This window comes from Penicillium macrosclerotiorum (assembly GCF_028827735.1).
Source record: "Penicillium macrosclerotiorum strain IBT 26536 chromosome Unknown utg000007l_segment0_segment0, whole genome shotgun sequence".
NCBI classification, from domain to species: Eukaryota; Fungi; Ascomycota; class Eurotiomycetes; order Eurotiales; family Aspergillaceae; genus Penicillium; species Penicillium macrosclerotiorum.
Genome location: NW_026643086.1, coordinates 2,681,437 through 2,708,669, shown reverse-complemented (window position 1 = coordinate 2,708,669; position 27,233 = coordinate 2,681,437). Strand labels below are relative to the sequence as shown.

Genomic DNA, 27,233 nt, shown 5'->3' with positions numbered 1-27,233 from the left:
ATTTCACTCGCCAGGTAATGTAGATCTTAAGTCGCGAGGTTTGGAAGAACAGCAAAAGAAGAGCTCGGGAGCTTTTAGACCGTCGGGGTTTAACCTGTAGTTAGTTGGGCGAGGTCCCGTGAGTGACTAAGAGAGCGCGGATCATCCTCCACCTCAACCGCAAGCCTGCCAGCTGCCAGCTCCCACCTTCCAAGTCTCCCTGCCTCCTCCCAGTGTTTGGATTGAACCTACATTGATGCATCATATTTGATCCGAATTTCTTGATACCACCTCCTGCCATCTCTCAGCTGCGCCCGACCGACAACAATGGATCTCGATACTGGAGACTCCCCGTGGGGCGGTAGGCACTCACGATACCACAGCTCTTCAAATTGCGATCTAATGTAGGATACAGATGAACCCTCCCAGTCCACGACTAGCCATGCCCCATCGAAGCAGGACGCCTCGGACAATGGTATCTATACCCCTTGGACGCCTTCGACCTCCATTGACCCCTCACTAACGGCTCCGTTTCCCTCCTTGCAGCCCCCGCCGCCCAGGTGGTGCCATCAGCAGGTAGCCCTGAGGTTCGTACGCCCGGAAGACGAGGCCCGCGAGGAAACCGCAAGATAAGTGCACAAGCGACACGTTTGGAAGCCGTCGACAATACCGTCGATCCGCTTGGCCCGCTAGGAGAAGCCACCCCCGATATAGGTGCCACGCCAAATGACGAGGCGCCCGCTCCTCCTCAAAAAGAGTCTCTCGCCGCACGTGGTCCTCAGCCGGCTCCAGCTTTCTCGCAAATACCTGGCGGAACTGGCTTCGCCGACTCGGTCAACTTGGAGGAGGATGGTGCAGGGTTCCGCGGCCCCCCGCCTGTCCAGCCCGCCGTGGAGGCTGAGGGGCCGAGGCGACAGTCGCAACCTAGTATGACTGTAGAGCAAGCCGCGAAACCAACATTTGAGATCATTGTCGGAGATCCGCATAAAGTCGGCGATCTGACGAGTAGTCACATCGTTTACCAAGTTCGAACAAAGGTACTGTCCGCTCTCATAACGTGATCTCGCAATCAGCGGACAGCAAATTAATGACATATGTGAATAGACGACCTCCAAAGCCTACCGCCAACCTGAGTTTACTGTCAGCCGCCGATACCGTGACTTCTTGTGGCTTTACAACTCCTTGCACAATAACAACCCGGGCGTAGTCGTGGCGCCTCCTCCCGAGAAGCAGGCCGTGGGTCGCTTTGACACGAATTTCGTCGAATCACGAAGAGCTGCTCTTGAACGAATGTTGAATAAGATCGCGGGCCACCCAATTCTCCAACATGATGCTGATCTGAAGATATTCCTTGAAAGCGAAGCGTTCAATGTTGATGTTAAGAATAAGGAGAATCGGGAGCCTGACCTCGGCCAAAGCAAGGGTATGTTGAGCTCATTTGGTATTTCTGTAGGAGGCGGAGGCAAGTTTGTGGAGCATGACGATGTAAGTTCAAGGAAATTGTCTCATAGACCTCTTCAACCAAATTTACTGACTCTTTGGGTTTCTAATAGTGGTTCCACGACCGCAAGATTTACCTGGACGCATTAGAGAATCAACTCAAGGCGCTAATGAAATCCATGGACACCGTGGTGGCTCAACGGAAAGGTCTTTCCGATGCTGCAGGAGACTTTTCAAGCTCACTGCATGCTCTTGCTGCCGTTGAGCTGTCTCCGGCTCTGGCGTCGCCGCTGGACAGCCTCTCAGGGCTACAATTACGAATTAAAGAACTTTATGAACGCCAAGCCCAACAAGATGTCCTGACACTAGGAATCACCATTGATGAATATATTCGCTTGATTGGCAGTGTGAAGACAGCTTTTTCTCAACGACAGAAGGCTTTCCATACATGGCATGCCGCAGAATCGGATCTCCAGAAACGCAAGAACACACAAGAGAAGCTGCTGAGGCAGGGCAAGACCCAGCAAGACCGACTGAACCAAGTCAATGCTGATGTTGCTGATGCCGAGCGCAAGGTTCACCAGACCAGACTGCTCTTTGATGACATGGGTCGCTTGATGCGCAATGAGCTACAGCGGTTCGAGAAGGAGAAGGTGGAGGACTTTAAGTCTGGAGTGGAAACTTTCCTTGAAAGTGCAGTTGAGGCTCAAAAAGAGGTAAGCGGGATGAACACAATTCGTGATACCATGACGAAATTTTTGCTTACAATAATCGTAGCTCATCGAGCTCTGGGAAACCTTCCTTCTGGAGCTAGACTCCGAAGAGAATGCTGTGTCATACTATGCCTCCGAACCAGCTACCGGTGGGACTGGTGGCGCCCCTCCCGGACCGAACGAGTCTGTCCCTGCCACTGAAGATGAAGCATGATAACGTCGGCCCTAAATCTCGGATTCTCTAATGTACCAACTCGACCCAGAACCTGCCAAATTGGCACACGACCTAGCCCCTCCCTTTGTATTTTCTAGGTCATCCTTCTACCCGACTCCATATCTATGTATTGCCATGGGCTAGGACACGATGACTGCCCTCAGCTCAATTCTTCTCCTTCCATTTGTGATCCAGAATTTCCGTTCAAATACCACTTTTCGCATGCTGTAGCCGATATTATCACAGAAAATCAAATGGTTATGAACAATTGTGTGTTTCTAGATGTCTCGAAAACCGCTCTTCTGCGCTTCTAGACTTAAACTGTTATAATAATTAAAGCTCGAAGAATGAGGGAGGCAGCATGTTGGCGGATGGAATCAGTCCTAAGTTGCTTGTCAATCCCATATATACCGTCCGTAAGTAGTAAACACTCTTAAATCTCCCCTATCTTGACTAATATAAAGGGCGTCTATAATACACCGTCCATGATAGTGTGAAGTGTCGGCAAATTTTGGGGACACCGTGCATATGATAGATCTAGGCATCGAGGTCCAGTAGAAAATTCTCGATAATGGCGTGGCATACCCAGCAATTAAAGGACGTATCGGCTGACGACCGGTTAATGATGAATAATTTTCGGTTCCAGGGGCATTCAAACGTACAATCTCAGGTTCTCCCTATCTGTCAAATCCATTTGACTATTGTCTACAACCCGAGTCACCAAGCTCCCATCCGAATCGAGGGTTTCGACAATCCCATTGCTTGTGACTGGTTTGGCGGCTTCGAGTTGATCACGGCGTTTATTCTCGCGGCTCAGATAAATGCGCAGAATTATGATGACTATTGAAGGAAGAATTGCAGCAACCTTGTGAGGTAGGTGTCAGTTAAATTTTGTGGGCCATGAGAGATCCAAACCTACCACCAGCAGAATAATCCATGTTGGTCGGTATCGAGGCTTTATTACTTGATCAATACTGGCCCTATCATGGAATGTGAATCACTAACCTTCCACTGCGGTCGGAAAAGCTGGGGCGAGATGATGTTCCCCAAGCCGTATCCAATATGATACAGGGCAATGACGGTGGTCTTCTTGGTATGTCCTGCTGACGCGTTGGCCGCCCAGATCATCACCACAGCATAGGGGATTCCAGTTGTAGAGCGAATCCAGATTCCGCTGATGAGACCCCATCGATTCGACCATGGCAGCGCTATTTAATATTGTTAATATGTAAATTTGCTCGCCGTAAATGTGCAGCGACCAACCTAATAAAAGAATACTAGACAAAGCGCCAGGGATGTACGCGACAAGAGATATCCAAGCTCGAGAGTTCTGACTCTTCTTAGCGCCCATAATCTTCGAAGGTCTTTTTTCAGAACCAACATACCTCAGTGTAGTATAGTGCAATTGCCGCCGCGGCAAGAGAGAAGAATGACACGATGCCAGTAACCGTGCCAAGTAAGGTCGTTTGCAGGACCGAGAACCCGAACGAGTTGATGATCAAAGAATACTGGTTTGTAATTCCGTTGGCCATTTCCTGGGACCAGGCGTGAAGAAAGAAGAGCCATGTTTTGGGATCCTTGAGCGCTTCAATAAATCTGATAGATTCAAAAGATCAGAAATGAAGAAATCGGGATGAACGAGAATTGTCTCACTGGTATTTCTTAAACAACTTCTGTTCTATGCCAGAGTTGTTCTCTTTGATTCGAAGGATGGCTTTCGCTCGTTCCTCATAAGTCAAAAAATTGGCGTGAAGAGGGCTGTCAGGGAAAAACAGAAAGACGAAAACTCCGAAGATGATTGTAAGCGTGCCAGTGATCACTGTCTAGGACGTTAGTAATACTCGATCAGGATGACCACCAACAAGAAGGAGAGATCAACACACCCATGAACCATTTCCAGGGGGCAAAGTTCCCAGTCTCGATCCACAGGACGCCGTATGACAAAAGACCTGAGGTGATAGGGCTCGCATTCCCAATAGACCACATAATAGGCATCATCACAGCTTGTTCACCATATGTGAAGAACATTGACATGGAAAGCAGAAAAGCGGGAACTATAGATGCTTCCGCTAGTCCCAGGAAGAATCGAACGACAAAAAGGAGAGGCAAAATTGTTGCATGGAACATGCAAAATGGTGATGCCGCCCCTGATAATCTATTAGCTGGCTGCTATTTTCATGGATGCAAGACCCCCAAAGAAAGAAAACCTCAGTGCTCAATATGCTATGTGGTCTTGCAAAAACAGCCGAGGACAATCTTCGGGATCAACGAGGTTGCAAATCTTACCAGATGATCAAATTTCCGGCCAACCATTTCGCAACAGGAAATCTCTGCAAAGCCCAGTTCTGGGGCCACTCTGCTAACAAGTAGCCGAAATAGAAGATCGAAGACAACCAGTTGTATTGGTTTGAATTTAGATGCGCATCATCCATAATCCCAAGAATCGCAGAGCTCCCCAGCTGCGTATATGTTGTTATACACGAGATCCACGAGAGCTATAAATTTGATGGAAAGAGGAAAATAACAATACGTACGGTTTGCTTGTCCACATACATCAAATGGTATCCGATGCAGAGGAATGGGAGGATTCGCCATAAGCATTTCTTTCGGATCTGTCTTGCTTCTTCGGGAGTCGGATCGGCGACTTGGATCTTCGAGAACAACTTGAAGCTTTCATCTGCAAACTCATCCCGCAACTTAGGCGCATGGTCGAGATCAGTCACCTTCGGTCCTTCTTCCTTGGCTTGGACGGTCGCCGCAATCTCCGGTTTGAGGGACTGTGAAACCATGGTCCCTGGTCCCTGCAACTATATGAGGGCACGATTCTCTGCCACAACCACTGTAAAAGCCTTTGCATCCCCCCATCGGTGGGGCTTTTGTTTGATACTTATCATTCTCAGAATAGTTCCCAGCGCTATCGTTTTGCCATGGGTCCCGATTGCGCAATATCGATATGTCCCCTCGCCTTTGATCGCATTGCCGGATTTCAACCCCGTCGGTACTTCCGAGATCAGGTATACATTCCTCTTGCCATCAAGCGAATCACCTTAACGGAAAGCTCGTGGACGATGGCTCGTTCAACTGCCGAACCTGGACTCCAAAGTTGACAATCCACGTCAGTCGGTGCCACAAGCACGCCTGAAGTCGCCATCGCGGGGTCCAATCAAATCTGCACGGCTGACGTGCTTGTCGCAGATGGTCGCGATACGGTTGTACACCCTTGTCTATCCTTGTTCAATTCGGCCATCGTCCGATCTACAAAAGCCACCTGGATCTCAGCCTGAATGCTGGTTCTTAATCGCAGCCTTGCTCAGACGTAGATCTCACGATATTGCAACAACACGATAAATACGATGGCAGAGGATAAGCCGCTCAGAATTCTGATCGCGGGGGCTGGGATTGCGGGACTTGCGACAGCAATCTCTCTCGCGCGTATCTCATCAATTTCGAAGCTGGATATACAGCTATATGAGCAAGCTCCCGAGCTCAACGAGATCGGAGCCAGTATTGCGCTGAGTCCAAATGTAAACTTCCAAGGGCCCCCCCTAGGGAATTATCCCGACCTCTTTTGTCGAAAGATACTAATTGAACCAGGGAATGCGCACTCTCGAGAAGCTTGGGGTAAATAGTGCTCTGACCGAGGAGGTCGGTTATAGAGGGCCGAGTGGAATTCCCCAAATCTTCAGGTGACTCGAGACTCTCAATATTTTGATAGCAGATCACTAGACTAATTAGCCTGACAGGCATTGGAAAACAAACCAAGTCATCTCAGTCGACACCCATACGGATGTGCCTAATCCTCGTCATCATACTACTCGCTTTCATCGGGGCCATTTGCACGCGGCATTGTTAGACCATGTGTCTCGAGAATCCATTCACTTAGGAAAACGAGTTTCACGAGCAGAGGGCAAGGAAGATGGAGTGTCCCTTTATTTTGAAGATGGAAGCAGCGCACACGGTGATGTGTTGATTGGGGCAGATGGAATCCGCTCGGTATGTCCAGATCTACTTCCGTTGCTTTGGTGCTAGTGCTGAAATTTTATGCTTCACGTAGCCTGTGAGACAGTCATTCATTCCAGACTACAAACTACGATTCACTGGCAAAGTATTCATGCGGGCAACTTTTGACGCTTCATTGGTCGAGGGCAAAATTCCGAACTTACCTGTGGATTCAATGCATTGGGTATGCCATGATCATGCTCCATAGCTATGTCGACTCATGCTAATTTGACCGGTAGTGGGGCCCGCGAGACAACTTTTTTGCATCTCGGCTTGGTAAGTGCGAAACACGCTTATGCATGAGTGAAATTGGTGTATACTAAGCCTATTATGTATAGGCAAGAGGCAATACACTACCGTCGGTGCTTATGATGACCCCCGCACAGCTGGAGAACTGGAGAGAACAATTGCATGGGACCAGCAAGGGAGTGTCGAATTCTTGAGAGAGAGATATAAGGTAGGCATTATTCATTGAGCTCCTGGCCTTTTTTTTCCCGCATACCGCTAACCAGTCTGATTCGTTTTGATAGAACTGGAACCCCACGGTTAGAGCTCTCACAGAGCTCACCCCTTCAACCAATCTCTATCCCAACTTTGCCGGCGATGCTCTGCCAACTTGGGTCTTCGGTTCCCGGGTGACGCTTATTGGCGATGCGGCGCATGCCCACGGCGGTGCTTTTGCTGCCGGAGGCTCCTTGGCACTCGATGACTCCCTTGCTCTTGGTCTCGCTTTCAAACACGTCTTTCAACAATCTTCTGCGGCTCCTTGTTCGTCTGAAGATATTCGCGAGGCATTGGGGTTGTATAGTAGGACAAGACAGCCGCACACGGCTCGTTTATTACGCATCGTACATAACCAGATCGAAAACAGAAAGTCCGTCCCAACGACTGAGGAGGAAGAGGATTTTGACCTGGTTGCTAGGATGAAGAATCGTCCAAACACCGAGTGGCTATCAGAGCATGATGTTGAAACTGCTTTTGCTGCTGTGTTGGAGCAATATCAGTCGGAAGAAAGAATTGAGCTAAGTGAATCCTTGAATAAAGTCAACGATCAAAGCCAAATAAATGGGGTACTCCAGCTCCGGCGGAGTAAAATTTAGATACGGTAGTATTCTGTGAAAAACACCAATTAATTTAAATGAATATTTCAATATCTGCATGCGTAAACATTTTCCCACGGATAGTGGCATTGTGGTGATCCTCGCGGCATTCATTTTTCTAAGACTTCGAGCTATAGAGCTGAAAAGACTGCACTGGGAGTAAAGTCTGGAAGGATGAATGTTTTGGCAGCAAATTTAATCAAATAAGAGTAATACCCTTGGTGATTCTGTCGAACCATATTTAAATTACATCCTATTGCAAATTGCAAGCACAGTCATACTTTCTGGGATGGGTCCGAATGTCCGCGCTGGATGGCGTTGATGTTGGCTATATACAACTCCCGGGCCCGTTTGGAGATGCTTTTAAGCTCCCTGTCCCCAGACTCTGATGGAGGGGCATACATGCACCCAAGAAAGGAGAACGTAAGCATGCATGAGAGAACTTATGGTCCTGGACAGAAGGGATTGAGAGATGACCATGTGGAAAGGACATACCGCTACGAAGTTTACGACGGTAAATAGAAAAAAAATGAAGGACATGCATGCATGCGCGGTAGTTCACAAATGATATATGTGTATATTGTACAGGATGAATGAAACAAAAGAGCCTAACTCCCATCCAGAATCCGGGAATAATCGAATCCTCCTTTCTTGAACTAGTCACACAACGCCACTCCTATTTCTTCTTCTTCGAAGGGGCCGTGCTCTGTTCCTGGCTGAAAGAGCTGATGAGATCCAGCAGATTATCTTCCTCCTCCTGATCAGCCAGCGCCTGGGCTTTGGCTGCTTCCTCTTCGGCCTTCTTAGTCGCAGCGTCCTGTGGTTCGGTGGCTGAAGCGGCCTCCGCTGGAGCATTGGCATCCCAGCTGCGACCGAAGCGCGCACGGAAAGCCGCGAGTCGACCGGCCTCATCTTCTTCAACATTCATCAGTTTGCTGCTGGAAGGGTTCCAAAGCAGCGAATTGCGCGTGTCACGTGTAGATCGGTAGACGGGAGCCGGGGAAGTAGTGCGGTGAGTGAAGGCGCTGCCGTCAGAGAGAGTGATGAGTTGAGTGAAGGTGTATGGGCGCTTCGGGCGACGGAGAAGGGTAGCATGACGGCATTGGGAGCAGACGAAGGTTATGGCATTGGGTTGAGAGCCTGGTACTCGGGACGGAAGGATGGTTGAGGTTGAGCTCGATATCGTGGCCGCGGTACGGCGAAGAGTGGTATGCATTGACATTATGCCGGATTTTGCGCAGAACGCTGTGTTTAGACCAGGTACTGGAGCAAATATGGCCCCAATTGAATTGCTGGGCGTATTGAACGGTGGATTGCGGAGGACAGAGTTGGGTTGATGCTATAACACCATGCGGCAATCCGACGCAGAGAAATTATCTCGAATATCTCGATTATGTAAGCAACCGGGGATTTTCACGGCCTCCGATAGCTGAGGTCTCGCAAATAGTCTTCAAAGCTTTGCATCTCGCCATGAAAGAAGACAACTTTGAGCATTTATCCGTCGTGCAATACCTCTCGCCTGCTCTTTAAATACTGAGCGCTGGCTTCACCTCGTTCCGACCGGCGGGATGAAGCTATTAGTCCCGCGCCTCGCGGTTCGACGAAGCATAGGAGGTACGTTCTGAGCTGATTCTGTAGCGCAGTCACATGGTTCTAACTATCTGAAGAGCCAATACACTCGAATGTACGACCATTTTCCATCCCAACTTTCCTCCACCGAATCCCCGCCATACCGTGTCACCAGCACCCCGCTCAGTGGTGCACACGACGAGATATCAGCAGTGCTGCACCCCAGACCTCAACAGATGGACAAAACAACTCTTTGACGTCAACAAAGCCCTCCTCTCAAACCCAACCTGAATCTTCAATATCCGAACATGTCCGCCTACTTATGCGCCGGGTTCCCTATCCTGTTGCAATCATCACGGCCACCGATCCTGCCGGTCCTCCGGATACAACGTCCTTCCGAGGCATGACCGTTTCTTCCTTCAACACCGTCACACTTACCCCACGCCCGGTAATCTCCTTCAATGTGCGCCGGCCCTCAGAAACACTGAACGCGCTCCTTGCGTCTGGTCGATTTCTAGTCCATTTGCTCGCACCAGGGCCCGCGACAGCAACTCTAGCCCGAGACTTCTCCAAAGGAAATACCACACTCGCAACGATATTGAGCGGGCATGGAGAATTTCAATTCGAGGCTTTGAATCCCAAAAAGGCCTCCAGCCAGGATACCACAGCGCCCCTTCCTCTCTTGAGACGGAGAGGCGCCGAGTCGTGCTTGCCAGACTCGAATAACGCTGAATCCGTGGATTTCCCGTTCGTTTTCGAGTGTGAACTTCACCCGCAGAAAATTGATGTGCAGGACCACTCAATTGTACTGGGTACGGTTGTAGGTGCTATTCAGGGTTCGGTTGACTCGCTCTCGAACCAGGATTGTACCCGCGAAGATTCCGAGAAGCATTTGCCTGACCGACTGTGCCTGGCGTATGCTAACGCCCGGTTCTGGAAGATGGGAAGTGAGCTTTGAAATGCCCAAGTCTGCATTCTTGCTGAAAAATACCCGGTGAAGATGGCCCTTGGTATGGATTAAGGTGTGGCCCTGTACATATACGATTGACACAACGTCCCCATTCGATTTCCTGTATATATAGATAGACCTTCAAATAGATCACAAGGCTATAATGAGATCACCTACCTGTTCTGTACTTTATTAGCAGGCTTCAATGATACCAACTACAATAGAGCTACAAGACAGCTATTAAAATGCAAATGCATGAACCGAGATAGTATAGAACAAGCTTTTTGTCTCTAAGCACAGAACTGCGATTCATCTCACTTCAACCCGATCTATCCAAATTTGTTATCTTGCCGCGAGAGAAGATTCGCTTCGTGTGGCCAAACGATTCCAAGACCATCACGGGACGATTCGGCAAGAGAAGACAATTGGACTGGATATGGATAGGACAAAGAATGCGAAGAATGACCCCACCGAACGGATCGGAAAATACAAGCACAAAAATCTCAGGCAAGCCATCTCAAGACACCAAAAAATGGAGGCATTCGTAGTAGTCTGGTGGGAGCGAAATATCAGCCTTGGGAGCAGTTTAATCGCGTGCCGACTTTGGACTGCCGCTGCCACTTCGACTGCCACCACTCCCACTGCCTGCTCCACTGCCTCGACTCGCGGCTCGTTGAAAAGGACTCAAAATAGGACGGCCACCGTGGTACAAGAAACCGTTCCCATCTGAAACGGGCCGCTGCTGCTTGTCGTTGAGCAACTCGGAGAAGTCAAAGTGGAGAGGAGGCAGACGGTTAGACTCGAAGAACTCCGAGCCGTACTGACTACTGTGAGCTGAGAGGTTGGAAAGTGAACGATCCCGATGATTGATGTCCGATCCAAAATATGATCCAGTATTATTTCCCAGCGGGGACGTGGGAAATTGAGGCATGAAGGGGCCATCTTGCACCGGGCTAGTTGGATGAGACGACGAAGCGTGAACGGGCGATGAGGAAGTTTGCAGAGGACTAGACTTCGGGGGAAACTAAGTCCTAGCAACGCGCGGCCGCTAGGAGCGGAAGTTGTTATAGTCTCCAGCATAGGATTGGTGCCTGGCAAGTTTCCCTCCGGGGTCAAGGGACCAGAATCCAGAAGCATCTGTTGCTGTTGCTGCTGAATGGATTGCTCGATCGCAGAGGCCTGCTGCCAAAGTTGACTGGTCCGCAGCTGGAAGTCCTGCACAGACTGACTGATGCTCCCAAACTGTTCATGGAAGTTGGCTTCCATCTTGGCATGGTCCTGCTCTCGAGCAAATTGTTCAGCTGCGCGTCGCTCTCGTTCATTTAGTCCTTGAGCATTGGCCGAGATGATGCGCTCATACTGCTCATTGACCCGCGTACGGCGACTCTGAAGACGTTCGCGCTTTTGAACAACCATATTCAAGTCCTGCTCCAATGTCGACACCTGCTGAGCTGCTGCAAGCCGTGCTTCGGAAAGCTCTTCCTTGGTAGCATTAAAAAGTTCAAGTTCACGGTCGAAATCAGCTTTGTGTGCAGACCATTGTTCCATCTCCTCTTCCGGTACGTTCTCCATGCTGTCTAGTTGGACCTCTAAGACCGCAGTGGCTTCCTCTGTCTGCCGAATATTACGCTCCAGTTGCAGCGAACGCTGTTTTTGTCTATTTTCGTCCGTCCCACTTTGGAGCCGATGATTAAAATTGTCCAGTTCCTTTCGGATCTTTGAAATGAGAAGTTTATGGTCGTTCTTCGTTTTCTTCAAACGAGAGCGTTTCTCGTTCAATTTTGCCTCAGCATTGATGATGGAGTTCTTCAGCGTGGTCGTGGGAGATGAAGGACGATAAGGCGGCTGAGGGGGCGTTGGTACCGCGGAAACGGCTACTGGATCAATTAGTATTATAGCAATGGGACCGTTGATTTCGAAATGGGACCAACCTTGCTCGGTATCAGCAGTTGCAGGAGTCTTGACACTCATAGCACATATTTCCTCGTCGGTATCGCTGCGGATAAAGGAACAGGTATAGGCACAATTCGGAGCAAGTCCGGAAATCTCACCCCTCCACTGTACTATACTGGGTCCTTTCGAAGAATCCGAAACCCTACAAATTGTCGCAGTTGCCCAAAGAGCGCCATTCACACAAACATAGAATGGTTCCGTATCTTCGTCCAACCGGCCAGCTTCGCATGAGCTCGGCGACATAGCATCGTCGGCAAGATCACCGGCGGCAAATTTGATCGTGGAGCTGTCCACATCGGTAATCCATACCAATCCATCGTCAAGAGAAACCCCTTGCAAATCATCTTCGCTCATTGTCAATCCGCGTGCCGTTTTTGACAACACACGTGAGTGTTCGTATTCACGCATAACTGTAACTTTTGTACTGGCGAGGGCGGCCCAAAATGGCTGACGGCTACGGACTTGATTGGCCTGTCTTCTTCGTTTCTTAGCTGAAGTTAATCGGTCTTTGCTGTCCTTGACAAATTGACCATCCGGCCCCACGAGAGAAGACGAAAGGCTAGCGGCAGACTCGAGGGCCGAATCGGCCTGACCCTGCGAGCCAGCCGATGCCTCCGTATCTCCGCGCTTCCCGCTCCGCTGTGGAGTTGGAGACCGATTCCTGGCCATCGAGCGTCTCGCCATTGCAGTTCCGGCCTGTGCTAATATATGGACGGCGAGTAGGCTCCTCAGCCAACTCGGGGACGTTTGAGACTCGGTTCGTCGGAACTCGGCGGGTAGAAGATTCGAATACTGCGAGAAAAGATCAGGGCTAATGAGTTTGGCAGATACAAGATGCCCCATCACAAATTCTTGTATGCCCTTGCTGCGAACAATATGAAGAAGCAGAACAATTCCGACGCACAAGGCATTGACCCCACCGTTCTTTCCGGAGCCTCCGCCGCCCAGTGTGATGGCGACTTGGACGTGAGCGAGATCGATTGCGAAGTTCTGGGCCCATGTCCACATGAAGAGGCCCCAGAAAAGAAGGCAGAACCCGTCCATGGCAATCATGGTCCCCAGGGAAGGCGTGCCGGCGGGTCCCTGGAAAATATCGAAATTCGACGACAGAGAGCCTGCGGCGGCACCGCTCGGGGGCATGAATGTCAAGGACGCGAAGAGGAATTGAACGAGGGTAAGGACCATTGGTGGAAGCTGTAGCAGAAAAATCAAGATGGCGATGGTGTCATACATTGGACACGACTTGAGTATGGTGGACGCAAGTTGAAGTGGATTGATCGAGGAATTGGAGCCGGATCGTTTCGCGCTGCCATTGCGAGAGGCCGAGCCTACCATGCCGCCGTTATGCGGCGTGGTGCCGTTGGCCTGCCCACACGCCATTTCCACACCCTTGCTGTGCCCATTCACCAGACCACGCACATTGCCGTCCACCTTCGACCCATCCCCCGCCTGACCCGCGACCACCGGAGAAGTGACCGCGGAGTCACTATTTGAACGAGACGAGGATAGGTCGAAGGGAGCAGCGGCGCCCGAGCCGGGGGCGTTGCCGTTGCCGGGCGAGCCGTTGAGGTGGCCACTCGATTTCTGCTTGGTCACTTTCTTGCCGGGACCGATGAGGCCATTCTCGTGCCGATTGTTCTGATTCTTCCGACCCGCAGCGGATGAGCGTGGCATGGACGAGGTTCGCCCGAAACCCAGGTCCGAGTCAGCTTGGCGGGATGAGGCCAAGGACTGGGACCAGGCTGGAAGGAGCGGGAGGGAGGGGGAGGAGGGGGGATTGAAGGAAAGAGAAGAACTTCCCCTAGAAGCCGATCCAGGCAGAATGGTTGATGAGGGGAGAAGGAGGGGGGTTGAGAGGGGAGGAAAGGAAAGAGAAAAAAGAAGGTAATACGAGAAGGGGAAGAAGGAAAAGTCACGGCCTTGTACAGTATTGAAGAGGTTTAGGTTGAAGAGACTGGCCTCAAGAAGAACCCGACCGGCGTCACGTACGGTCACCGTACCGCCGGCGTCGATCATCCTGGCTCGGGCAGGCGGTCCCGGCCGCCCGGTGGTATGTTCGGTACCGTATGTACATACGGTACCTTCAAGTCCCTGATGTATGGAGCGAAAACTACGATCTATACTCTTCCTCTATTCACACTGCCACGATCGACTCTCGGAATTTGATAGTAGAGGTAATCAATTGCTTTAATCGAGAAATTAATGGCCATCCATAGTCGATATCTGGATATGATAGGGGGCCGAGTCTATCCCTCACGAGCGATTCGACCTGGATTCTGTCGGGACTCAACCCGTCCCCTGCTGGCTGCAACTACTTCGGATAGCTACACATCGTCCAATCCTCAACGAGGGCAGAAACGGCCCTAAACACAGCTTGCAGCTTCGTCTCTCTTCCCGTTAGCCGGAACTATAATGTCGGCTTTTCAGCATATCGAAGTTCGTCCCGCTCCTGCACAAACCGCTCATCTCACGTACGGGCGACCGGTTTCAGAGGTCTTATGGTGGCTCGCCCGTTTTTCCAGCGCCTATCTCTATGCATACACCCCTGTCTGAACTTTGTGGGCGTGCCGACATGTATTCAAAACACGTAGTATGCTGCTTTTATCGTCAGCCTTCGGAGGCATTATTTGTCGTATCTTTGGGGCTGATCCCGGTGACGATGCTCACCCCGAATAAGTTCATGACAGCACATTTATCAACGCCATCCCCAAGTCGACATTGGTAAATTTCTCTATCAGACCAACTTGCGGACGATCAACCGTCCTCTGGGCCGCCTGCTGCGGGGTTATCCTGCTACTAGACCTGGGGCATGCATGGCCGACACGAGTCCTTCGCCTGGGGGGAAAAGCCTATTCATTGGGGGGTTTTGGCTCATTAATGAGCGCAACTGCAGAAGACGCAAACATGCGGCCCGATGGGTGGCCCTAGCAGGAATAAGGCTCGCACGAATCCCGTCGCCCTTTCGACCAGAGAAGAATCATCCTATAGTGCCCAGAAGGCGCTCGCTGAGTCTTCTTCTTCACATGCTCGGCTATCTCGCGCCCTGTAGAGGCTCCGCTCCAGCAATGACCAACGTGCGATCCACCCTCCAGTGCACGCCTCGGTAGATCATGGAAAGTGATGTCCATCGCTCTCCAAATCGAAGCTCAGGAGACGGAATCTCATTTTATGGAGAGGGTGCATCCACACCTGCCCGATATGCGACCTCTCGATTCCTCGACCTATCGCCGACTGCTTGACCCCTCCCAAAGCCAGGATTTCCGAAGTTCTTGGCATCTGAAGGTTTCGCTCGTAGATCTGACACTAATCCGGTAAGGATCTACGCCCGCGGCCGGCTTCGTGATGGCTTGACCTCTCAAGCCTTTGCATACGGGTGACAGACCCCAGCAGACTCTGCTTTTCCCTGGACGATCCTCCAAGACGATCAATCTGGGAGTCATGGGAACCAACCGCGACAATCCGGTATCTTTCGCAACTCACCTCTTTTGACTCCTTTTTTCCCCTGGCTTGTGGGATAGAGTTCAATTCCGAATAAGTGGCCGGAGTTTTGCTTGGGTCCGATAAACGGTTGAGCAAGGTTAAGGCGCCGATCTATTTCGCTCGTCCTACTCGTTCCGGGCCCTATGTGACCCTCTTCCCGACTATATTCGGTAAGGTCTCCGAAAAATGAGGTTCTGGACGGTGCCTTTGGAGGGCCCACACATCCAGGTTTTCTGTACTGTATTGGAGAGGAAAATGAAACTGTGATACACATTGATACTCCATGCAAGAGAACTTGTGAGAAATAATGTCATAGGAGGAGAAACTTCTGCAGGGTAGTCTTTTGGCCACATTCCAATGCATGGGCATTAAACGCTTCTGTTATGGAAAGCGGCCGCTCTTGGCGGTGAGATGAGACGAAGAAGAGACTTCTCTCCTCGCGTCCCTTCTACATGGGTGCTAGGCTTCACCGGCTTCTCAATGTTTTTTGACATAGGGGTACGTGTTCTGCATCATCTGACTGACAAGATGGTTCAATGGTGGTGGCAAAAACACCAGTTGAAGATTTGGTCAAAATTTACTGGTACGGTGGGTCTTTCTTCTATTTTAAGCCAACGAAGGATATGGTGCATCCAACAGGGAGACATCCGTCAGTACGCACATAGACTACGTAGAAGGGAGAATCGTAGAGCTATATAAATTACGCATTTAGGCTCAAGAATAGGATATATAGTTCACAAAGACGACTTGATCAACACCACTCGAAGATTGGGTCTGTTTTTGTGCCCCGAGGTAGTCAAGTCGTTGCCTGAGTACTAGATATGCTGATAGTATTATCCCTCACATTATATCAACACCTGACATTACCAGAGCTCATGATTTCTTGAAAGGTGATCAAATTTAAGGCATAGGTCTTAGGAATAGAAGAAGTCGAGGGTATCATGAGTCCCAATTTGAAGACGCAATGAATTAGGTAAGCAGGAGAAGTAAGTTAACTAACTTGCGAGCAATCACTAGTAGCACTAAGGAGTAGTATTTGTAATAATAGTAGCTAGCATTTGCCCAAGAGAGACGCTCCAGCGATACAACTCACAATTCTCTATTACATTATTATCGCACATATACCCGGCATCTGTGTACATGATGTATGTAGATAAGGTTAGCAGTAATTTATAAGCCAATAGGAAGCCACCGAAGTTGTGCTGCCGAAGTGGCTTGAAACTTTTACTCATTTGAGTTTCGAGACAAGCCACATCCGTTTATCTTGGTATTCGCCATTCCAGCAACCCCTGTTGCCATGTCGCTCATTGAATAACCTAAATCATTCGGTCTTGGCACTTTCCCAGTATCTGATATGGTGGAAATGGATTCCACATGTCTTCACTCTCTGGCTACTACAAACATTCCAAGTAGTAGGGGGGAAGCACGAGGTTCTGAATGCGGTGTAGTCAATAGTAATCACCTTGCGAAATAAAAATTATCGCTCAAATCTGCTCGATGTGGTCTGCAAAGTTTCCAATCCCGGTGCTGCACGAAATGACGATCTCGGATATTACCAAAAGGTCACTACGTAATGACTGTTCTCTGAAATAGATATTTACCCGTAATTCGAACTGAGAGATGGGTTCTAATTTGGACAAAAAATGCGGAGTCGCCATACAAGCACGAGTGTCATCTGTGTGGGATTAGAATACAAACCCACTGACATTCTTCTCCTTTTCTAATCTCCATGCCCTCTCAATAAGGTGATTAACTTTTCCAGAATCTGTGAAACCACCATATTTCGCGAGCGATCGCGTCTTTTTCTCGATCTCATCCCTGACATGTGGATTAACTACTAGCTCAGGGAGACTTGGAGATACATGTCGGAGTACATACCTCGTCAAGGAGAATTCTGGATCTCCTTTGGCATATTCCACAGATTCAGTAAAAGTCTGACCAGACTTGCAAGAAACAATGACAGTTCCCTGCCACTTCTGAGGAAATGCATTGTCAATTACTGGATCTAACTCCATTTTCACACGTTGTTGGAAATCACGCAACGAAGGGTCCTTCAAATCCTCTTCAGTGAAATCGGTAATCATTGCCTGTCCCTTTTTCGCAGCTATAGCGAGAACAAAGCCCATTGAGAACTTGCTCTGGTGGACCGTCTCCCCTCGTCCCGTCAATCCAAGGACGTTGATAGCTGCCTGATAAGTACGGGCGACCACCGACTCGATATCATCGAAAGCAACATGATTCTTCTTCATGAGACTTAGCAGCGCGTCAACACTCGGGTGAGTATGTCTGCAAGAGGCATGCCATTTGAAGCTAGAACGAAGAACCTCATATTCCGTCCCAAGATTTTGGTCGATCGCTTCCGGATAAGTATCCCCGGGAACTAAGGCAACACCCATTGCCCTTGGTCCTTCCAGAATGTCCCGGGTGCCGAGAAGCCCATCGCGGGCAGTGTAGGCGGCGAATATTCCGTCAAAGCATGCCTTACCTGTATGAACCTGTTTGGAATGAGTGGCATCCATCAGGAATTGCCAAAGACCTGCTGCTTGCGTTCCAGCGGTTCCAATTGCAGATAGAGTCTGATCGGCATCTAGTTTCAAAAGATGAGCAGTAGCGGCAGCGACCCCAATAACTCCGCCTGTTGCAGTAGAATGGAAACGCTATATACAATACGTCAATTTTGAATTCAATTCTGAACTGATACTCTTTCGAACAACATACCTCGTAGTGGCTCTTTCCCAAATATTCTCCCACTCGACAACCGACTTCATAGCCGACGACGCAAGCGACAATGAATTCTTCACCACTGGCATCTACATCTTGAGCTACAGCAAGTGCAGCCGGGAAGATAACGGTGGCCAAGAATACAGTCAGCATCGGAGATTCAGATAACATATTCATGTCTTAGGCTTGTGCCTCTCTTTTAGGGGCGTTCAGGGGCGCTCACGGGATGCATTATGCTGCGATTGTGGAGATCATCTTGCTCAACCACATGAGACGAAGCACCGTTAACCAAACTAGCAAATGCTGGACTAGTGGTGAATTTCAAGGACCCGTCGACGAGCTCGCTCTTCCCATTGGAAGGCCCCATCTGGACTGCAAATTTCGAAATAGCAGACACGGCCGGATGATGGCGACCGGCAATGGTACAACCTAGCCAATCCACGAAAAAAATCCTTCGTCTTTTCGACTACATCTTGGGGAAGATCTCGAAATTGGACGTTTGCAGCCCAACTAGCTAGGCGCTCCGTTCGAGTTTGCCCCTGTGGGATAGTTTGTTGTGCCATATTCAGATTTTTGACTGTCTTTCGATGTAACCTATGCCTGGTGGTCGATTTTATAAGGATGTGGTACGTGTTCTTAAAATGGGAGGGGCATCACAGGGGTTTGTCGATTACCCCATCCAAAGGCCTCCCACCTTCCGAGTCAAAATGCCGAATAGGCGACTCTAGTGGGGCATAAAGGCTGGGCCTTGAACCAAAGTCCTCCAAATTGGGGGAGGCAGCAAGCCTGACAGCCATGCCACATAACCGATCCAATGAGACGGTGTGGGGTAGCCAGAATGTGGAGTCATCCAGAAGGGGCTCAAAAGGAGGTCAGAGAAAGACTATTCTAGTCCCACAATGTGAAATATAATAAACATGAAGAAATGACGTTGATCACAATATCTTGATCCATTTTGCTTCCAAAGAGACAGTTCATCTATATATAGCAGAGTGGCGCCCCGGTAGAATGATCGAATGAGTGCATGGCCCGGGACCTTCAAAATACATGCAAAACAGCTTATTAGACATTGAAGCGTAAATGAGAAACTGACATTGATCAACTGAGCCAGGAAAAAAACTGAGGAAGGTTTTTCGGGGTATAGAGCGAAGCAAAATTGCCGTCATCGGGCTCATCAAGGACAAAAAGGATTAAACACCACCACGTAAATGCCTATTTTGTCCTAGCACCGAGACATTCAAGCATAAACGTATAGCGTCAAATATGCGTAAGGCTAACTTCCCTGGTACGAAGTGATGTCTAGCGACGACGGGCAATAATGGAGGTGGCAATTGCACCAAGGCAGACAAGACATGTAATGAACATAAATGCACAGTCGGTTTGGGCACGAACACAGCGACTGTGTACAACATATTTGTCGAAACAATGTTTGCCGTCATCATCGGTATAGCAGCCACCACTAATCAAAGGGTTGTCCCAAGTGTTTCCATCGGTGGATGTGTCATTGCAGTTGGTACCACGAAGTGCCACGGCGTAAACCTAAGAGCATTATGAGAATCTCCATAGCAAAACGAGAGTTCGATAGTAACGTACGATTCCGCCAATCAACAGAGCAGCACTTGTTACGCCATCGACGACGATGGAGACCATTTCACCGAGCCCGCTGAATATGAGGGCGACAAATCCGATTATACCTGCAATGATTCCGAGGGCTCCAGTAAAGGCGGCATAGCTAGTTTGGGATGGAACTTTGCCATAGTATTGGTTCCTCGCTAAGTTGATAGAAAGCCCCAAAACGACGCCACTGAATACCATCTAGGATGTGGTGATTCATTAATTTGAGCTCTGACTCCATCAAAATGGGAGGGGATCTTACCTGGAAGAATCGCACGATTCTGTTGATTATCTGCATTTTGAAGGACTTGGCTTATAGAAATTGCTTGCAGGTAGAGTGTTATGGAAGAAGTGGGAAAAACAGAGCAAGCGGCTCTCTTATTAATGAGAAGAAATCCACTGAATATTATTCATAAGAAGTAACTCTGTAATTGAGCTGGCAAGGCAGACGCAGATCTGTTTCTCAGGCTGTGTTGCATGCATTGGATGCCCAGGTGGGGATCAGGGGCCAAAAGTCGGCGCTAAATTGCCAGGTGAGAAACTTCATTCGTTGATCGGACTGCGGTGAAGAATCCTACCCAATTGATTCGACTTTCCCAACGGAATCCTGCATTATTTAGTCGGATAAAAAAGTTTTCAGGGTGTCCGGGGCGCCATTCATCCACAAACGAGCCGCATCCTGAGAAGATCTTAATACACAGGAGGTACACTAACATTTGCCCACAAGTACGGTATATCGAGATATGTCTTACTATTAAAATGAAGGCTTCTATAGAGCCTCTCAAAATGCGACAACCATAAATGTTACTGCCACTTTGTTCTACACAGAAGAAGAGGCTCTTGAAACAGGGTTTTAAGGTAGATAGATGTAGATTGTGGGGCTGGGTCCGACACAGCCCTGCATAGCCCGGCTCCAGGATTAAACCCCTCTGGTAGACCCCTTCTCTGTTTCAAGTGCGGAGTGGTAGCATTATCATCAAGAGAGACTCTCAAATCTGGGTTGCTTAACGAAATTTAGAAAAACAAGATAGTCGGAAACCCCGTCATGTTCGTTCTGTCACAGGTCATACCTCACGATCTTGTACTTTGACTGAGTCCTACTGAAAATGTTGCCGGATCTTCACAGAGATTATTTTTTGAAAGCGTAGCTATTGTGTTCATGATAAAATGCATCTCGCTGGGCTAAATTAAGCTGATACTAAATAGTTTTCTTGGTTTTAGAGCCTTCAAGCACGATGAAAAAGGGCATGATATTGAAATTATCTATTAGCGCTTGAGACTGCCAGGATCGTGCATAAACAGGCGAGCGGCTGAGTAATGGTTTGCGGAGATATTATATCAACACGGGCTAAATATTGAACTGGTGTCAGGGACGCTCGCTGTCCCTGTGGAAGAGAAAAAGAGAACACCTAGGGATATTTATCGAAGAGAAAGGCTGTCTGGGTTGCTATAGACAGCAGGGTAACCTTATATATCTCTTTCTATTATGCCGCCAGTTCCCACCCGAGGTCATTTTCCCACTACAATATATATATATATATATATGCCCTTGCACTATACTATATCTTTATTACCCTAACAGTGGAACCAAACAAATTGATTCTCTATTTTCAATATGCATTAGGAGTCGCTATGTTCAAATTATGCCTCAAATAATAGTCCAGTCACATTATTCATGCGCTGCATCTATTCAATATCTACCTAGTATATCGACAGGCTGAGAAGCCAATATGAGAGTATATTTCCTCAAGCTGAACCTGTATCTTCAACAGCATCCACACGGTCCCAACTCTTAACTTCTAGAGCCCGTACCCGATTTTCAATGTCCAAAATCCGGTTTTGCCACTCATTCTTAGCATTTTCTTGTAGTTCCCAAATCGTTCTGAATTGGTCAAGAATGAAAGGTGGCAGTTCTGGGGTTTTCCGATTCTTCTTATAGTCATACGTGACAATATCTTCATAGCAACGAGCTGCGGGGCGTTGGCGGGCTTCTGAGAGGATCATCACCTGCAATTGAAATGCAGATTGCGAAGATAGAAATGATGATGGATCTGGGACAAGTCTTTGATATACTGTGATCTTGTCTGGTGATACCATGGGCTACCATGATTGATTAGCTTGACCAGTTCAGGTTTGTCGGCGATCCATTCATAGACCTACAAATTTATAGTCGACCTTGATGCTTCGTAGGATGAGCCCAATCCCAGTATTATTGAGCAAATTGAGCCATTCCTTCTTATTAGCCGGGTCAATGTGAATGCCAATATTGCGCGTCCAGTTCACTCGAGCTGTTTCGGCGTATCGCACGTAGGTGACGTTATTGACGTGACCTGCTCCACTAGTATTAGAACAAAATCAAATCTCCCAATAAATGAAGTCACAAGATTTGAAGAAAAGAATTCATACCCTGTCCTTGATGGTTAAAATGCTTTGCCCTGTAATATTGCCAAGAGGCTTGTCTAGATTTTGGAATGGACTGGAGAGACTTACCATGATATCCTAATTACCCATCAAGATCACAACCTCCGTGTCAGTAAAGCTTCTTCGTATCCTGCAAGACATAAGCAAACGCAGATTGGGTCCATACCTGCTCTCCCCACACTACATTATGTTGAAACAAGCTTCGCCTCTTCTCATCGGTTAGGAACCCCTCGCTGCCTGCGAGCAATTCACGCCAGTCCTTCGCCAATTGCTGCAGAATCTTCCCTGCTTCATCAATCTGGTCCGACTTCATACCGAACATCAGGCATTTGCCAATCCGTCGCTTCATCATTGTGAGCCATCGCGGATCGATCGTATGGGGTCGTGCCGGCGAGTTGTCCGAAGCTGACGGACGGGCATTCTGCACAAGGGCGGTCGAGGAGAGGAAACGAGAGGTGCAGCAGGAGGAGGAAATTATGCCTGGCAGCGGTCGTCGTAGAGCCGTTCGGGAAATCATGGTGACTGGTTGTCTTGAGGAGAGAAAGAAGTTGAAACCACCGCGGACCACAGGCGCATCCCCCGAAGCCGAAGCTTGGGCCTTCGAGCTCGGCTTCGGGAACGACCCCGCGAGTAGCCGTGACGTGCTTGCAAGATGCACCAACACTTGCACGTGCCTATTTACCTACAGCTCCTCCAAAAGCGATGTCAGCTCTAGGGGCTGCAATGGATTCCAAAGAGCTTTGAGATGCTGAGTATAAAGTGATCTAAAAAATTCTAGGCGGAAATAGCTGTTGCCGGCGCAGGCTCACAGCTGATAAACACGACCGCCCGAGATCTCCGCACTGCCCGACGTCACCGATAACCACCGAGCTTTCTCCAACCACTCTCCAACCCTGCCCCAACCTTTTCAACGCTTCGATTTACCTTTGCTCGCGCCTTTCAGCTCCAGGGGGCGACTGATGGGCCGACCATGGTCAACGCTGAGTTGCGCAGGCAGGTCATCAATATCTACAAAGGTAAGATTATGCAGATTTACCCACCCAGGGAACTGCACAGCATACCCTGCGAAGCCATCCGCTACCACCCTTTCCACCGCCAGTACTGATAGAAAGAATCCAAAAAGAGCTACTATTTCTAGGGCGGGACTACCCCCAGGGCTACAAATTCTTCCGGGACAGGCTTCATCGCGCATTCGCCAGCCAAGCCCACCTTACCGATGAAGAGCAGATCCGCCAGGGGATCGCCCGGGCTGAGTTCGTGAAGAAAGGTGAGCAGAGTCAAAGAACCCTGGGCCTACAGCTTGCAAGAGCCTTCTGGCCGGCTAACTCGGAATCTTTTCAGAAGTCGAAGCGCTGTAAGATCAATGTCTCCTCCCTGCGCGGGCCCAAGTTTCTGTGCCCATAATGACCTACCCCCAAGCCCCATATTACATTTTCTTCGAAAAGACTAGTGCGCCGAGGGGCAGTATTCGTCGAAGTCATCCTGTCATTTTTCTATATATATATAGTATTTTGTCCATCGGTCTCATGTGCAGCTGGGGACTAGACCCAGTTTCTTCGCCGATTCACACATCTTGTTGATCATACATCAATCATAGCATCATGCGCGCGCAACAGTTCCCTGCCTTCTTGACCACAGGGATTCCCCTTGACATGAATGAACACTAACAGGTTAACAGGTACTACCTGAAGAGGTACCGGACGCTCAAACAGCGCTATGAAAATCCTTGAAGCTCACGCCGCAGCGGACCTCAAAATCTCTCCAGGTGAAAAATGGCCAGCAACGAATGCATCCGGGGACGCCGGGTAGAAAAGGGAAAGGGTGGATGGGGGGGGAAGAAATATGAAAAATAAAGGATAAATAGTAATAAGATATCACGAAGTTGGGGGTATCACCAATATGAAGCGCACTCAATGATCATTGTTCCTTTTTTGCGCTCTCCAAACGAACACCAGAATTGACTCATGGGATCAGGGGAAGGAGGGAAGGAGGGAGGCAAAAGCTCATCTCTTTTGGCCCCACCACGCACTCACTTCGAGGCATTCGCCACTGGCGAGGCCGCCCTTTTGGAATAGATCCGTGGTCATAGCCGCCCACCACCGGTCCCATTCATCGCGACCCTTCCCACTGGCCTCCATGAGCATGGGCTCCATGCCCTCAATCATTTGGACTACGGTCAGCAAGGCCGTTCGTCGGATAGAGAGCTGTTCGGTACTCAATGCCTTGCGAGGCTGGCCCTTGGAATCTTTGCCTTGGCCCTCTCGCTCCCACCGCAACTCGCCGAGGGGGATTGCGATGCGGCGACTGTCCACATTCTCCAACAGATCCACTTCCGAGTTGAAGGACAGGCCAATAGTGGCGCACGGTAAAGCGGTGAGCTTGCGCTGGTCGAACGACTTCTCCACCCAGGAGTTGTAGTCCACTAGGTACTTGTTCTGCGGCTGGGTGAACGGCGTCGCCGAGGTAAACGTATAGGTGGCGGTGGAGTCGGCGACCTCCTGGTCCTTCAGGGAGGCTTTCCGGGCCGGCGCCGGGTTCGGCAGCAGCGAGCGGAAGACCCAGTCGGAGTCCCAGACCTCGAGAACGCCGCCGGATTTGAGCACGCGCAGGGGTTCGCTCAGGCCTGAGGCCTGCTGCGCGGGACTGGATGGGCACATGCCCGCGTCTTTGATGAAGACCAGGTCGAAATAATCGTCCGGGAAAGGGAGACGGGGCTTTCGGAGATCATGTCGTTTGAATTGCCAGTTCATGCCCTGCTTGCGCAAGTCCGGCACGAGCGAGACGAAGTCGATCCCGACAAAGGCAACGTTCGGCTGCCCGCGCCGCGTCCAGTACTCGTGACACAGGCCGGACCACAGGCCGGACCCGCAGGCGATCTCCAGGACGCGTTTGGGCGGGCGATTGGCGAGGTGGGGATTGCAAAATGGGCCGCCGAAGACGCGCAGCAGCATCATTGTGCGCAGGCTTTGGCGGTGGATCTCGGGGAGGTCGCATGGGAGAGGGTAGATGTTGTCGGGGTCACGGAGATATGTGCGATCGCCGCGTCGCACGAGGGGGTAGTTGGAATAGTCCGTCAAGGATCCGAGGGATGAGGAGGAGGTCGCCGCGAAGGTCGAGCTGAGCTTAGAGTGAATGTCGGAGTTGGAGGCCGTGGCGGCCGCAAACGAAGCCGTGCCTGCGGACATCATATTCATTGCCTGCTCAGGCGCATCGGTCCCCTGGTGTTATATCGAGTCTCAATGGGGGGGACTGCGGGTCGGTCGCATGCTCGCGCAATTGGAGCTGGTTCATGAGCAGCGAGACATGCTTGTCATGAATAGTAGCGAAGTCGAGAATCCAGGAATCGTATGCAGCGATATTCAGCAAGAGAGTATCCAGTCCGAACGGTGTATCAAATATAACACGAAGAAACGAAGAGAGAGAGAGAGAGAGAGAGAGAGAGAAGTGGACGAGTAGAATACCCGGAGGGATCCAAGCGGGTTCGGAAAATATGGTTTTTAAGTGTAGGTTTGGTCGCAGCGAATTGCAGAGATTTCGGTCTCTTCGATGTTCGAGTATAGCCCACAATTTAACGGTTAACTTAAATCATTCCTGTTTTGAATAGAAGAACCGAGCCCGCTCAATCGATCAGGCGAAGAAGAAAAAAAAAAGGGCCTCTGAGAGAAAGAGGAGGGGGAAGAAAGAAAAGCGTACAGCAAGGCCGCGGCCTGGTCCCGGCGACCCCTGGATCGAAGTGGCATTGAACGGGGCTCCACTCAAGTCCAGACAAGCTAGTTCACGTAACCAAAGTACCGAAGGTACGGATGCTTCCTGAATACCGGCTTATAACTATTATTATTTAATCCCATTTAGTGGCGAAATTGGCTCCTTCGAGGTGCCCGACTCGGCTGCGTTGGGGTTAGGGACCGCCGCGCCCAATGGCAAGCATCGCCAGTGTTTCGGCTAACTGTTTAACGAGATGCTCGACTGAAAAACTCTTCTGCCGTTGGGCACACGAGTCGGCCCTGTCTGAGATTTCAATCCTTCCGATTTGCCCCCCTGTCCTTACCAGTTCAAGCGGGCCGTTTAGTTGTACAGCACCGGCGAAAAGAAAATACCCGAGTACAGCAGGGAGTCCTCCCGTAGTAGTTTATTCATCCCTGGATGTGGAGTATATGAAGTATATACTCCAATTAGATCTTCCTCGATCGTCAACGCTGGAATATCCGTCCGCGGTGTATTAAGAGGTCCCGAGTCAACAGTTCTCCGGGAGATGAAACAAGCTGGTTAGAATGATTTATCAAATGATTGGTAGAGTCATCGGTACAAAGCTCATAGTCTCAGACTCTATGCCTGACTCTTGACATCATGAGTCGACTCGGTGCCACGGACGCTGGTCCCAAGTTTTCCGGACGAGTCCCCGGAAAGGGTAAAAGGCTGGGGCGCCCCGCCGCGAACTATAACCAACTGCACTCCGTACGCCGTGCCCTGTACTCCGTATGCACCAGGATGAAAATGTCTATCTGCTATCTCTGGACCATCACCTCTATAGGAATGATGGTCGAGTCGTCATACAGAGCCGGGGGGAAAAAGAAAAGTCGATCATGCATATTTTAGTGTCTTCTTTTCTTTTTCTGTTGGCCCCGGCCCCTCCAGGAGGGGCCGGGCGCAACGGACCTCAAATCCTTGTCGCAGGGGTCTCTGGTCGGGGCGTGCGTAGTTCACACGTGCTCTCTATCATGCGTCTCTACTCTGTATTAGAGTATAAAACCAGTTATCATTTAAATCACTGTCTGGCCTTATTGGATGTGGACTGGTGAAGAAATAAAAATACCAGCCTTCGGTATCAGCGGTTCCTTCCGGTGTTCTCGGGGTACCCGGGCTCCAGCAGAGAGACGCATCCGCCTGGAAAAAGTACATGAGGACAAAGTGAAACCCGAGATTCGGCAATGAGATTCAATGAAACTGAGTTCGGTCCTGTGCATTTGAATATTCTGAATGTATATCCATTCTCATTTCCGATCTTTCGTTCCATCGCCTTTCGTACACCGTGAACCGTGGGTAGGTGTCCATATGTTCAGGACTTCGGATGGAACTGTACG

At 49.7% G+C, this 27,233-nt stretch overlaps 12 protein-coding genes across 12 annotated transcripts; 4 read left to right on the top strand and 8 right to left on the bottom strand.

Annotated features, from left to right (window-relative positions):
• Nucleotides 1-306: 306 nt before the first annotated feature.
• N7462_007810 (sorting nexin 1) lies at nucleotides 307-2,346 on the top strand (the record flags this gene model as incomplete). The annotated part of the gene is made up of 6 exons (XM_057079528.1): nucleotides 307-340; nucleotides 395-454; nucleotides 526-1,016; nucleotides 1,084-1,464; nucleotides 1,533-2,135; nucleotides 2,197-2,346. The coding sequence occupies 6 exons, from the start codon at nucleotides 307-309 to the stop codon at nucleotides 2,344-2,346; spliced, it is 1,719 nt and encodes a 572-aa protein (XP_056932198.1).
• Nucleotides 2,347-2,938: 592 nt separating this feature from the next.
• N7462_007809 (uncharacterized protein) lies at nucleotides 2,939-4,380 on the bottom strand (the record flags this gene model as incomplete). The annotated part of the gene is made up of 8 exons (XM_057079527.1): nucleotides 2,939-2,954; nucleotides 3,009-3,211; nucleotides 3,266-3,301; nucleotides 3,352-3,554; nucleotides 3,610-3,676; nucleotides 3,732-3,942; nucleotides 4,000-4,165; nucleotides 4,230-4,380. 8 exons carry the CDS (start codon nucleotides 4,378-4,380, stop codon nucleotides 2,939-2,941), a joined length of 1,053 nt encoding a protein of 350 aa, XP_056932197.1.
• A 248-nt stretch (nucleotides 4,381-4,628) lies between these two features.
• N7462_007808 (uncharacterized protein) lies at nucleotides 4,629-5,135 on the bottom strand (the record flags this gene model as incomplete). Its single annotated transcript, XM_057079526.1, has 2 exons — nucleotides 4,629-4,841; nucleotides 4,881-5,135. 2 exons carry the CDS (start codon nucleotides 5,133-5,135, stop codon nucleotides 4,629-4,631), a joined length of 468 nt encoding a protein of 155 aa, XP_056932196.1.
• A 564-nt stretch (nucleotides 5,136-5,699) lies between these two features.
• On the top strand, nucleotides 5,700-7,445 carry N7462_007807 (uncharacterized protein; the record flags this gene model as incomplete). The annotated part of the gene is made up of 7 exons (XM_057079525.1): nucleotides 5,700-5,870; nucleotides 5,941-6,032; nucleotides 6,090-6,339; nucleotides 6,401-6,529; nucleotides 6,585-6,621; nucleotides 6,684-6,802; nucleotides 6,876-7,445. The coding sequence occupies 7 exons, from the start codon at nucleotides 5,700-5,702 to the stop codon at nucleotides 7,443-7,445; spliced, it is 1,368 nt and encodes a 455-aa protein (XP_056932195.1).
• Nucleotides 7,446-8,121: 676 nt separating this feature from the next.
• Nucleotides 8,122-8,667, bottom strand: N7462_007806 (mitochondrial 54S ribosomal protein bL31m; the record flags this gene model as incomplete). Its single annotated transcript, XM_057079524.1, has 1 exon — nucleotides 8,122-8,667. The coding sequence occupies one exon, from the start codon at nucleotides 8,665-8,667 to the stop codon at nucleotides 8,122-8,124; it is 546 nt and encodes a 181-aa protein (XP_056932194.1).
• Nucleotides 8,668-9,013: 346 nt separating this feature from the next.
• N7462_007805 (flavin reductase family protein) lies at nucleotides 9,014-9,972 on the top strand (the record flags this gene model as incomplete). Its single annotated transcript, XM_057079523.1, has 2 exons — nucleotides 9,014-9,059; nucleotides 9,113-9,972. The coding sequence occupies 2 exons, from the start codon at nucleotides 9,014-9,016 to the stop codon at nucleotides 9,970-9,972; spliced, it is 906 nt and encodes a 301-aa protein (XP_056932193.1).
• A 577-nt stretch (nucleotides 9,973-10,549) lies between these two features.
• Nucleotides 10,550-13,590, bottom strand: N7462_007804 (uncharacterized protein; the record flags this gene model as incomplete). Its single annotated transcript, XM_057079522.1, has 3 exons — nucleotides 10,550-10,787; nucleotides 10,913-11,837; nucleotides 11,895-13,590. The coding sequence occupies 3 exons, from the start codon at nucleotides 13,588-13,590 to the stop codon at nucleotides 10,550-10,552; spliced, it is 2,859 nt and encodes a 952-aa protein (XP_056932192.1).
• A 3,491-nt stretch (nucleotides 13,591-17,081) lies between these two features.
• On the bottom strand, nucleotides 17,082-18,270 carry N7462_007803 (MmgE/PrpD family protein; the record flags this gene model as incomplete). Its single annotated transcript, XM_057079521.1, has 3 exons — nucleotides 17,082-17,214; nucleotides 17,275-18,053; nucleotides 18,115-18,270. The coding sequence occupies 3 exons, from the start codon at nucleotides 18,268-18,270 to the stop codon at nucleotides 17,082-17,084; spliced, it is 1,068 nt and encodes a 355-aa protein (XP_056932191.1).
• Nucleotides 18,271-19,416: 1,146 nt separating this feature from the next.
• Nucleotides 19,417-20,029, bottom strand: N7462_007802 (MARVEL domain-containing protein; the record flags this gene model as incomplete). Its single annotated transcript, XM_057079520.1, has 3 exons — nucleotides 19,417-19,656; nucleotides 19,711-19,932; nucleotides 19,994-20,029. The coding sequence occupies 3 exons, from the start codon at nucleotides 20,027-20,029 to the stop codon at nucleotides 19,417-19,419; spliced, it is 498 nt and encodes a 165-aa protein (XP_056932190.1).
• Nucleotides 20,030-21,477: 1,448 nt separating this feature from the next.
• On the bottom strand, nucleotides 21,478-22,669 carry N7462_007801 (thioesterase family protein; the record flags this gene model as incomplete). Its single annotated transcript, XM_057079519.1, has 5 exons — nucleotides 21,478-21,831; nucleotides 21,892-22,061; nucleotides 22,138-22,159; nucleotides 22,222-22,230; nucleotides 22,319-22,669. The coding sequence occupies 5 exons, from the start codon at nucleotides 22,667-22,669 to the stop codon at nucleotides 21,478-21,480; spliced, it is 906 nt and encodes a 301-aa protein (XP_056932189.1).
• Nucleotides 22,670-23,122: 453 nt separating this feature from the next.
• On the top strand, nucleotides 23,123-23,510 carry N7462_007800 (electron transfer flavoprotein regulatory factor 1; the record flags this gene model as incomplete). Its single annotated transcript, XM_057079518.1, has 3 exons — nucleotides 23,123-23,168; nucleotides 23,276-23,419; nucleotides 23,494-23,510. The coding sequence occupies 3 exons, from the start codon at nucleotides 23,123-23,125 to the stop codon at nucleotides 23,508-23,510; spliced, it is 207 nt and encodes a 68-aa protein (XP_056932188.1).
• A 645-nt stretch (nucleotides 23,511-24,155) lies between these two features.
• Nucleotides 24,156-25,337, bottom strand: N7462_007799 (class I SAM-dependent methyltransferase; the record flags this gene model as incomplete). The annotated part of the gene is made up of 1 exon (XM_057079517.1): nucleotides 24,156-25,337. The coding sequence occupies one exon, from the start codon at nucleotides 25,335-25,337 to the stop codon at nucleotides 24,156-24,158; it is 1,182 nt and encodes a 393-aa protein (XP_056932187.1).
• Between the last annotated feature and the right edge of the window lie 1,896 nt (nucleotides 25,338-27,233).